The sequence below is a fragment of the Leuresthes tenuis genome, unplaced genomic scaffold, assembly GCF_036924035.1.
Source record: "Leuresthes tenuis unplaced genomic scaffold, fLeuTen1.0.hap1 SCAF_19, whole genome shotgun sequence".
NCBI lineage: Eukaryota > Metazoa > Chordata > Actinopteri > Atheriniformes > Atherinopsidae > Leuresthes > Leuresthes tenuis.
In genome coordinates this window covers 2,934,912-2,946,869 of record NW_027325373.1, presented here as the reverse complement: position 1 = coordinate 2,946,869, position 11,958 = coordinate 2,934,912, and the positions used below count along the sequence as shown (strand labels likewise).

Sequence of the window (11,958 nt, the reverse complement as noted above, 5' to 3'; positions counted from 1 at the left end):
ACAGTCGGCTAACTTCACACAGAGTTTGCTGCTGATAGTTTTGTGCAACATGGCAGGATATTTATCAGATTTTGACAATGTGAACGACAACTTTGAGTAAGATGGACGTTCTTACCGGAGTAGATAATTTAACAGATAATGCCTTATTTAGACGCTGCATCGTCTAAGCCCTGTTCACTCCGTTATATGGATCTCCAGTTATCTAAATATCTTCAGAAGGATGCCGACATTCACCAAACTGTTCTCGGTGAGTAGATAAAGATATTTCATGCTAGAAATAAGGTCTAGGTTAAAAAATACCGCAGTTCCCCTTTAAGGGCCTTCCCTTAGCACAAACAGTGGTCAATGTTACAAATACTTGACTGAAATATGTGGCTGTTACTAACACAACCCACACACTCTGCCCCCATGGCACTGGCACTCCTTCACACCATGAACGCTGCTCTCTGACAGAACACAAGAAAGATCTCAGGGAGTTTATCAAATCTGAAAGCTCCTTTGAATATGATCCAATCAACTCGTCAAGACGTGCACCAGAACATCGAAAGATCTGCTGCCAAAGTCCTGCTGCAGAGCACTTCGATGGCTTTAGGGGGCGACCTACACAATATCAGGCAGGAACTGTGAAGTTTTGGCTTTTTTTTCCTCTTAGACCACTTTAAGATGAAAAACCAACAGGAAGTGTATGAATATCTAACTCCTGGGTGAGTACGAGGAAAATTAACCCTTAGCACAGAAACTGTACCTGGTTTTGGGTCCAAATGATCTTAACTAGTAGATAAGAGGAAAGACCTGAATCAGTCAAGAGTATTTTCAGTCTTCTTGTTCTTGCCAGAGAACACTCACTCTTACTTAAATAACAGCTTTCATGCAGCATTCACCCAGTCTTAGAGCTGGTGAAATCTCGATGTTCATCCACACAGATATTTCTCCTCTGAAGCTCAAATTCAAAAGAAACTTTGTTTCTGTGGTTAATTATCTACATCAGCTGCAGGTTCTATCTTATCTGTAGAGCAGAAATGTAAAACTGGGCAGTTTCGGATCCAGATCAGCGTTTGGTCCCACCTCCACTGCGACTGAACCCCAGCCGACTCCTGGATAGATCTGTGAGAGCCGACAATGAGCTTCGAAATTGTTCGTGTTGTTTTTTCACTTTTGATGAAGAAGGGCTAAAAGATTCCCCTGCTTTCATTTTGTTGCCAGATGCTGCAAATCCAGAATTATTAGTTTTTCCTGAGAGCCTTTTGTACTTAAAAACTCCAGCCCCAAAAAAATATATATATATACATACATATATATGTAGATCTTTGTCTCAGAAATAATCAGATCTTTTGGCTCTTAATTTTCATTGTAATTCTTATCATGAACATCTGGTTATTTCACGTTCATAAACCCATAAAACTCAATTCAATGCTTCAGTCCTGACAGCTTGAAAATAAACCTGCTGTGATTTAGTCTACAAACACTGCAGGTTAAGTGAAAGTGGTTTGAGTCCGACAGTTAATATGTCACCGTCTTATGAGAAATACTGAGCTTGCCTTCTGAGGAAATAAGAGGGTGAGCAGCAGCCAGGTGCTGCTGATCAAATGCATTTGAGTAATTGATCATCAGGAACTGTGAGCACCTCCATAAATTCAGAGGTTTTGGCAGTTTGTTGGTCTGGAGTGTTCAGGTGTGGTTGTCAGGATTGAGTCTCATCTCTAAAAAGAACAAATCTGAACAAACCACAAGACTTCTGGAACAATGTTCTTTGGACAGAAAGGACCAAAATGAGGACGTCTGTCATAAAGCAAAGTGCCCTGTTTCATAGTAAACATTCATTTTCCCCCATTAATGGTCACGGGGGGGCCTGGAGCCTATCCCACTTACTGTGAGGCGAGGGGCAGGGTACATCCTGGACAGATTTCCAGTCCATCACAGGAATAAAACAGAAACTTTCAACTCACATTTGCAGTCAATTTTAAATCACCAATTAACCTAATTTAATCTGACCCAGGAACCTTTTCCTGCGAGGTGACAGCGCTGCCCAACACACACACCAGCGTGCAGCCCTTGATGATAGCCAGACGCAACATGCTAGCACAAACACCTCATACTAAACGTCAAGCACGGTGGTGGAGGCCTGAGGATTTGGGCTTGTTTTGCTGAGAAAGGACCCGACATTCTGCAGCCACTGAGCTGACAAGGACACAGCTGGAGAGAAAACAAAAATCAAGATGTTGAACTGGTCCAGTCCAAGTCAGCGTCTCCAACAATGATGTGAGACACTGTTAACGTCTCACAAAATGGCTATTTTTTAAGTTTTTGCTAGATCAGTATTGATTAATGTGTACAATGTTCAATTTTTTTCTTTTTCTAAATGTTGACAGCATGAAAACAACATGAAAACAATGTGTGTTATGTAGAAAAACTCTGACGGTGGGTGTGGAAGTAGACTTGAACAACCCCTTTAAAGTGAAAAAGTGTTCTGTGGTGCTGATGACGTCGGTCAGCTCTGATCACGAATGCACCCGAACTTTTATTCATGTTTGAAGCTGTAAAAAAAGACGAATTTATAGTTAAAACGAAAAAAAGAAAAAAAAGAAAAAGGACAGCAGCGGCCATTTTGAATTCAACTCATTATTGCAGTTAAACTGGTACAGAGTAACAGATTACAAAGCTCATGGCACAGTCACTGAAAAAGAGAAATGAGGTGTGTATGTACAACAAGGAGGAAAAAGAAAAGCAGTTAACAATTTGGCTAATAGAAACACCAGGGGTAACATAAAAATGAGGATACTGTAATTTGGGAGATGACTTGATTATACAACAAAGAGAAAACATGAAATGAAACATTGCAAAAATAACATTACTTAAAAAATACAATTAGCACTTACACTGACAGATCCAACCCTAGTGTTTAACCTAGGTCCGAGTCAGAGCAGCTTTTCCTTTTCACAAAAAGCTCAATTTTAATGGCAAACACTAAAAACTTGACCGAAAGCGCCAAGCACGCGGTCCGATTTCTTTTTTTGGGGAAATAGCTGAAGAGATTGTTTGCGGACGACCTGCTCCTTTCTACGAGCAGCACTCCAATCTTTTCTAAAATGTTCATATATTAATTTTGAATCAGATGCCGAGAGTTTTTCCTCCGATCAACATTTACACTCCACCCCGATGAAAGTAAAAGCGCAGGAGTCAGAGCCGACCCACAGCCACCAGGGGGCGCCAAGGTTAGTCACACTCTTTGGATACCGCAGCGAAGAATTTGTCGTAATTTGTCTAAATTTCGATGCACTAAAACAGAAGTTGTTACCACAAACAGATTTTATTATTGCAAAAAAATTTGTAATAACTGACGCGATCCTTAAAAAAACAAAACAAAAACCTTTTTTCTCCTTTCAATTCATTTGTTTTTTTATCTTAATTTAAATAAATCGTCCACATGACGCAGATAATGGCTCCCGCCGGCTCTGATACATGTGATGCGTTGTGCAAGCTAAGACAACAGTTTGACTTACGCCTCGGATGGTTGGCAACCGAAACCACGAACACGACCGAGCACCACCGATCAAAACTAAAAGTCGGCACCTGGCTACTGCGACCAGACAAATACAACCTCACTAAAAAAATCAAAACACGTTCATTGTGTCTCAGTGGCAAATCTTCACCCCACGGAAAATGGCTGATGACTATTTACACGTATCTCTGCAAAAAGTACAACTAAAACTGGTAATGTTATGAGTCGTGGAGAATTCAACGAACTTTTACGAAGTCTGATTCCTCAGTCGAACCCTCAGAAATGTCCCTGACAGATAAAAATGAAAAATAAAAACAAAAAAGCTTTTGAACTTTTGACCTCACTACATTTTCAATGTGACACATTTTTTCAACACACACTGAATTTTACTTTTTCATCTTTTAACAAAAAAAAACGAACGAAAAAAAAACAAAAACAAAGGATACAACATATTTCTAAAACACAAAATAACAACAGTCTACATGTAAAAATATAACTTTTACATACACAATTTTAAAATAATGGTAAAGTTTGCCATTTTGTTGCATACAATTTACAAACGTCTGTGTGTTGTTGCCTCGGATCGATAGCAGTGAACGGAGCCGATGGCGTGTCCGGTCCGTTTTTTTTTTTATAAGTCCTGCGCAGGGTGCCGAACTGGTCAGAAGGTGTCGTCATGGCAACAACAGAGAACAACACAAGGAAGTCAGCTGAAAATTTAAAACACTGAGGGGCCTCGCCAGCTTTCATCAGTTCAGTCTTTGACAAAATCACTCCTCCCCCAACTGATAATAACAATAAAAAAAATAACAGAAACGGCACCCTCGTTATATATTGTATATATTTTTGTACATTTATATATAGATTGATTTATTCAAATAGATTCTTTTCCAGTTTCCGTGCCGTCCTGCTGAATGTTTGGGATCTTAAACGCATGGAAATGAACACCGACAGAGAACAGCGCCGCCGGGTAGCAAATTGTGTTGATTTCTTTTCTTTTTTTTGTTTTTTTAACTTCTTTTGTGTTTTTTCTTTTATTTCTTCTTTTTTTTTGTTGTTTTTTCTGACATTTTCTGTATTTGACATGTAAACCAGAACAGACAAAAAAGTAATAAGAGAAAAGATTCTTCTTTAAAAAAAGAGAGCAAGAAGAGAGGAAAAAAACTGTTTTACAACATACGACCACACACTTAGTACTGAAGACTACATTGGCTTATAGACAAGCCGATCAAATATTGATAAAAGGCTGATAAGCTATAATACAAGAAGAGACGCATTGTTCACCATGGAAACAGGGTTGGGGCTTGGAATAGGAAAGTGGGGTTGGGGTATGGAGGACTTAGAGGGATGGGGAGGACCTGGATGGGGCTAAGTCAAGCGTCCGTCCCATTGGCTCGCAGCCAGAACACGCTGTCTACTTACATATAAGTGTACAGTAGATTAAATACAGTTTACTTTTTTTTTTAATCCAAAAAATACTTTTTTTTTTTCCTTTTTAGCTTTTTTTAAATTCCCAGGCCTGGAAAAAACCTGACTGCATAGAACCTAACGACTAAGAACAGGTTTCCCTAAGCTTGCATCCTATTAAAAGACCAGGTAAATGTCCTCCTCTGGCAACTCGAATGATATGAACTCTAAAAAGGCACATTGGTAGTAGTGTGAATGTTCAAATTGCATCTGTGGGAGTGCTTAGGTGGGGCAAGAGGTTTGGGAGAGGGCCTAGGGCTCGGCTTCAGGGCTCATAAGGCTAGTGTCAGTAGAGAACTGGGATGGGGGGGGGGGTCAAACATAAGTATGGGTTGAGAGGGGTTCAAAGCGAGGTGAAAGGGGGCTTCCAGATTGACACCAGACAACTGTAAATGTTCTTGCAGTCAGCCCAAACAGTCTTGATTGATGCTGGAGGGTAGAGGTTGTTGCATTGACTTTTCTTTTTGACCTATTTGTTCCAGCTTTTTCACCTAAAAACACCCCCCGCATAAACCTGATAATGTATCGCAATGACTAAGGATGCCACTGGTTGGGCTCCTCAACTGGACTTTTCTCAGATAAAAGAGCTGATCCGGTTTGACTTTGATGGATTTACATGGAGACCGGGCCCCATGGCCGTCCAGGTCTGGCTTGTCCTGCTTCTGGACTCATTGGGCTGATTTTGGGGTCAACAATGAATGAAAGCGGTTACAAACCAGGGGCTGTTCACATCTGGCCTGCTGGTGCAGGATCGTCAGCTGTGCTGCTCTTATGCTACAACCATGGAGGCTTGAGATAACTCTGGTAATGCTGTTCTCAGCTGCTGGTCACCACTCCTGTGAGCTTTCTTCAGTCCACCCGAGCCAGATGGGAATAACACTCCTGATCGGACCTGAGAGCCTAAAGCGCCAGTTATCACTGCGACACAATCAGGAAAGGAATCCAAAGGCAAAGGACAAACACCTCCAGTGTCAACCGAAAGCCCCCCCCATCAACGATGATGGCGCGTTGGCAGGGTCTGAGTTGGAGGCTTACGGTTCTAATCTGCCAGACACTAAATCAGGGAAACGATCCAACACAGGAGTGCTTTGACCTCTGCTCCCCGCCCTCCCCCCACCCCCATGATTGTTCCCCTGCAGCGTCATCATCAGTTAGACCTCTGGACTCTCTGGTTTTCCTCCTCCACCCCCTTCAATCCCGCTCTACCCTTCCATGACGTCACCGGCGTTCAAGTAGCGCGACTCAGGGAATGTGCTAAACCTGGGAAGTGATTCACTGTCTCAAACTCTGTCCCAGCCTCTCCTTTCTGCTGCATGGACACAGTTTTCCTTCCTGCCTTTCTATCGTTTCAGTTGTTTCAAACTCCATTGTCCCTCTGGAGTCCCCCGCTGATTGACTGCTTATTGACTCAATGATTGATCTTCCTCTCAGGCCGTTTGGGTACTGGTGTCCAAGCTTTTTAGTTCTTGTATTCACACTACAAAGACATGAGTTTGTACAGGTTTGCAGAGTGAAGAAAGTCAACGTGGCTAACAGCATGAAGTACAAAGAACAGACGTAAACCTCACCGCTTCGTTTTACACCGACAAGCTAAAGGTTTGCACTCCGGCAGGGAATGTGCTAGAAAAGGAGAGCAAGTCACCCTCCTCTTGTGGAACCCTGCTCCTTTCTCGACACCTATGATAGTCAAGCATCTGTGACGTTTGTATTCACATCACTGCAGTTCAGGCGTGTCAGAGAAGCAGTGGGGCTGGGCAGAGTTTTGCTTCCTAATCTCTTCTTCAAAGCAGTTTCGTACTGTGTGTAAAAAGGTGTGTGAGTGTTTCCGGAAACGTTTTTCTAGCTTTTTCGTGTGCATCTCTCTGACTTTGCATCCAAGAGGAGATCAGGCACGGCTTCATCCACAGTGTGGCGTTAGATTGCCATTCAGTCAGCGACGCGCTGAGGCTGCAGCTGCGCAACGATGCGTTAAAAAAAATCTCTTTAAACACTTTGTGATATGTTTTGTTCCATTCCGAACATCCCTCCCCAACCCTGACCTTCCTCACTGCCCGCGTCAAGTTGCACTTTTTAAACAAGTCATTTTTTTTCCTTTTTTCATATATATATATATATATTTGTACTATATATATTTATATAGAACCTTTTTGTTCTTTAAAACTGGGAATGCTGATAAAACATGTAGTACAAGAAGGAGAGTTTCTTGGATGAAGTGATTCCAAACACTTTTGTCCGTTTCTGTCACTTTGTATCAAAAGCTGCCGCTTCGAAGCAGCCGTTTAAACGTCTCCACAAAGAAGCATCCGGTTCACTTCAGCCGGAGGAGCAGAGCGGCGACAGGAGCCGCCGCCGCCCTGCAGTTCGAGTTCTCGACAGACGAAGAGGACGATGGCGAAGAGGAGGGTCGGAGGCGACGGATGAGAGGAGAGACGGAGGCTGATCTGATTGGTCAGGCCGAAATTCCAGAGAAACTGATTGGTCAGGCTGAAGCGACAACGGGTGTGTTCGATTGCCAGGTTGTCGTGGAAACGCCGTCAGAGGAAGTGGTCACTCATCATCTTGATGAACTCTGGTACCTTGGACCTGGAGAGGAAATAGAAACAGTGTCGGAAGGAGGGAAGGTTACGCACAACACAAACACGGAAAAGAAGAAGAAGAAGAAGAGGAAAAGTCCCGAAAGCCTTCGGGTGGCGGCGGGCTCAAAGAGGGCGGGGCTTCAGTGGGCTTCAGCGTGGAAACAAACACATAGACGACAGCCCACATGGTGAGAGTTTTACATCATCTCTGACTTTAACTGAAAAAAACATGCAATTCCAAGCTTTATTTCTTTATTTTAACTGCTATTGTTGGCTGAAAGCCACGATCTGAAACACCGATGAGAGAGCTGCAGGGACAGGGAACACAGAACAAGGAAGGAGGTAAAGCACCAGCGCCACGGTCCAACATGCAAACACAAATGCAGCCTGATTGCAGAGAAGAACAGGAGACGACACGTTGAGGACAAACACTCACAGTCACACATTAAAATCACACTTACTGCCAATCTGTTGTTAAAATGTACCCAGGCCAGACAGAAACTAGCTCATGTTGGCTTCTGTTTTCAGCCAGTTAAACATCATCAGCTCGGCCGGCTTTTATCGGCCGGGAGCCGACGGATGTGCGTCAAAGAGGACAATTTCACCTGTGTCACATATGCACATGCTGTCTGTGGACGTTTTAACCATTTGGTCACGTATGACGGTCCCTGTATGTTTCAGCTGACTCAGCTGTGGTTTCTGGACGTTTGAATGTTACATTTATTTGAGATTCTTCTTGTTTGGTTTAGTCATAATCAGCCAAAAAAAGAGATGTAGATAATCTAAAGATTAGACGTGTTGAGGGTAAATAATCTGCATTCAAAGTGTTTCTGCTCCTGATAAACTGAGAAGGATGCGCCGGTTTTAACATGAACTCTGAGGAATGGTGTGAGATTTCAGATGAGTCAGTTAAACTGTCATTTCAAATGGTTAAAAAGTACAGAGACAGGACATATGAGAATATATGAGACAGCCGATGGACAAATGATCCCCTGTTGGTTTTATCGTTTTAACATGTTTTCACCCTGAAAACAGAAACTTCCTGTAACGGTTTATTTACCGGAAGTGTCCTGAAGTTTTCTGGCCTGTCTTTTGTGAAACTGATTCTTTGGTTTGAGTTGAAGGTACAACAGCAGATTAGTGTATAAGTGAAATCTTCTGACCATTCAGGGGGAGGAGATGTTGCTGCGTTTTACATTTGTCCCAAAGGGTTCGGTCCGTCACCCATGGCAGCGGCAGCGTGGTGCGCGGCGGCCAGTGAGAGGGGGGTCCCGTCTGACGTCACGGTGACCTTCTCCTCCTCGCGGCGCTTCAGGCAGGCTGCCTTGGGGTTCAGGTTTCGCTCTGGATGGAGACAGAGAAAGAAGAGGGCGATGTTTAACCTTCACTGCTGGATGGAAAACAAGCAACAGGTGCTCCTGCCGCCCTCTCCTGGAGCTCCTCGAACACTGCAGGTGCTGTTCATTCATCCTGTCGTCGCCATAGAAACCCAAAACAAAAGTCTCCCGTTGGAACCGACCTCGGACTTGTTGCTCCAGACTGAGGATGACGGCCACGGCCTGGTGCAGGATCAGCAACTTGGTCTGGGGCTTGTCGCTCTTCAGGTGCAGCTGGACCATCCTGCCCAGCTCCTTGAACGCCTCGTTGATGTCGCGCACGCGCAGGCGCTCCCGTGCGTTGTTGGCCATCCTCCGCTCCCTCTCTCGCTCCATCTTCTGCTCCGGAGACAAGTCCTCGTCATCGTTGTTGCTGCAGAGACAAATCAGGAAGGGCGATGGAGGGGTGGGGGGGGCAGAGCAGGAGGAGGGGGAGGATTGGAGGATGAAGGCTTCTGCAGGCTGAGGCGTTAAAGTGAGAAAACAACAACAGGGTTTGGGAAGATAGGCGCCGTAGCGTAACTGTGACGGTTTCTCTGCCGTTGTCCCTGATGTTAGCTACAAAGAGCTTAATGGAACTTAATGAATGCTTCTGTCCCAACTGGGTCCCTCGGTTGGTCCCAGGATTGTCGTCTAGCAGCTCCTACACCACGCCTAAGACAATCCAAACTCTGTTCATGTGTCGTCCCACGATGGTGGAATGAGCTACCGAGCGCTACCAGAACAGGGGCGTCCCTGTCTATCTTCAGGAAGCTCCTGAAAACCCAGCTCTTCAGAGAGCATCTCCTATCCCAGCACTTACCTTGTACTTCCCTCCCCCCTCTATCTCTGCACTTTATCTTTCTGCACTTCCTTCTATGCCTGCACCCTATCTCTACTCTGTCCCCTCTGACAGAGTCGGACTCCTGGGTTCCTTCTATGGAGTTTATGCATTTATGATAGGCAGATAGGGTAAGGGGGTCTTGCCTAAGGACCCCTACTGGAGGTAATACCTTTCATGCAAGAGATTTGAACTCAGGTCTCCCACATGGAAGGTGGCAATCATACCACTACACTATCCAGTCCCTTTGTAGTTAATTGTTAGCTTTTTGTATAGCTTGTTATATCTTGATTTACTTACCCTACCTGTAAGACTTACCCTTACCCTACCTGTAAGACTTACCCTTACCCTACCTGTAAGTCGCTTTGGATAAAAGCGTCTGCTGAATACATAAACAGAAACATAAACATAACAAATCAAAAACACTGAAATCTTTCTGAGGCTTTTTGTCTCATTATCTCAGCCTCCATCATTCTCCATCTTACTTCTCTATCAGACATGGGAACTCGTCAGATTATTATTCATCCAGCATTAATCATGCTGCCAAATATTGGAAAAGTGAAGAACTTTACACCCACAAACTTAAGGACTTCTGATCCAGGACATTTTGGGGATTCAAGGAGCCACAAAAGTAGTTTTTTTCCCCTCAGCAAAGCGAGAGTGAATGACTTTTATCGTATGGCATTACTTTCCCAAACCCTGTGACACGGCAACAGTTTCTATTTAAGATCCTTATCGACACTTTTAAAACCATCATCATCATCATGGCCGCCACCATCATGTACAGATTCTGGGTTTGGGATCCAAATGTTTCAGATTTCAGTCGTCCTCCAGGTAAAGGAGCTGGTTTATCCTCGGAGGACAGAAGGCTGTTTAGCTGCATCCAAAGTGGGGAAACCAACACCTCTGATTATCCAATCGTTTCAAACTGAACTTGCTGGATTTAAATCTCGCGATGAGTGGGTTTAAAACCCTTTTTGGAGGATATCTTGCCAGAAACTTGTCTCTGTTGGTGTTGATTTCCCGGCCCCGAGGCAGAGAGACGGCGCTTCGTTGGGAATATTGACTGTGGGCTCTACTCTGTTGTGTGAGAAGCAGTTAAAACCTGGCTCAAGGCCATGGAGAGACTGATGGGCTCAAGCAGGAGCTGCGTGTCCACCAGGAACCTCCATTTCTCTTTTAACACTGCTGCCTCAGCTCAACACCGGCAGCTGTGTCGAGAAAGGGAGACGCCAGGTGTGCACAGGAGGAATTTAGCTGCTTCTCATCACACTCGATCACTTCATCAAAGTCCAGAGGCTGGTTCCCAAAACCCCGCCAGCTCTTAGTCCTTTACTGTGTTATTTCTAAGCAGAAATGACCTATCTTCCCTGTGTTGTGGCATTTTTGTGTGCAGATAAATCACGAGTAAAGATAAGACAGTTCCAGATTAAAGGAATTCTTCATTATTATATATTCTACGCTATGATAATCCTAGAGGACTCCAAATTACTTGTAGGAAGGCTGGTGAGACAGTCAGTGGGGGTCTGCACATGTTCTGTACTTAACTAGTTCCTCTTTTCTTTAATTCTATTCTTATTAATCATCATATGTTCCTGTTTTTTGTCTCTTGTACGTTCAGTTAATCTGTAACTTTGTGTTTTGCTGCCTTCCTAAAACAGGTCTCTCTTGCAAATGAGACCCTGGGTCTCAGTGAGATTTTACCTGTATAAATAAAGGTTAATAAAATAAAACAATCCTGACTCATCGTGTCACTCTTTCAGTCACCCATAAGACGGACTCTGAGCATGGAGGTGTTTTGGGAAAACTTCTACCGCAGCCCAGCTGAGGGGTTTGATGAAAGCGAACGTCTGACAGGCGGGGTTACCTAGATCTTGACCTCTCAACAGATTTAAGATCCTTGCTGTCCAGGTCGTCCTTCTTGCCGTCCAGGTTCTTTGCGTCCTGCAGGAGGTTCTCGTCTCCCTCGTCCTCGGATTTGATCTCCGAGCTGACCGAGGAGGTGCTCTGGCCCTGAAGGCCTCCGGACAGAGCTGCAGGGGGGGGGGGGGAGGAAGGGTTCAAAGGTGCACGTAGAAAATGAGCTGAACAACAGGTGAGCTGTTTGTGTGGCACAATTCAACAAGGTGCTGAAGGAATAAAAAGCACCATTTAAGATTTAAACAAAGGAAGGAAATAAGAACAATGGATAAAATCAGAATAAAATGAAAGATAAAAATG

General features: G+C 44.1%; 1 protein-coding gene across 5 annotated transcripts in view; it reads right to left on the bottom strand.

Moving 5' to 3' along the window:
* Positions 1-2,599: 2,599 nt before the first annotated feature.
* tcf4 (transcription factor 4) overlaps positions 2,600-11,958 on the bottom strand; it is a 236,508-nt gene continuing 227,149 nt past the window's right edge. For 4 of the 5 annotated variants that reach the window (XM_072372629.1, XM_072372627.1, XM_072372631.1 and 1 more), the window contains 4 exons: positions 11,618-11,771; positions 9,062-9,291; positions 8,739-8,886; positions 2,600-7,549 (listed from right to left, as the gene is read on the bottom strand). In XM_072372629.1, the coding sequence (XP_072228730.1) occupies positions 7,501-7,549; positions 8,739-8,886; positions 9,062-9,291; positions 11,618-11,771 (581 nt within the window). In that variant the 3' untranslated portion in view covers positions 2,600-7,500. Of the gene's footprint in view, positions 7,550-8,705; positions 8,887-9,061; positions 9,292-11,617; positions 11,772-11,958 lie in introns of all 5 variants that reach the window. The other variant, XM_072372628.1, reaches the window with a different exon arrangement.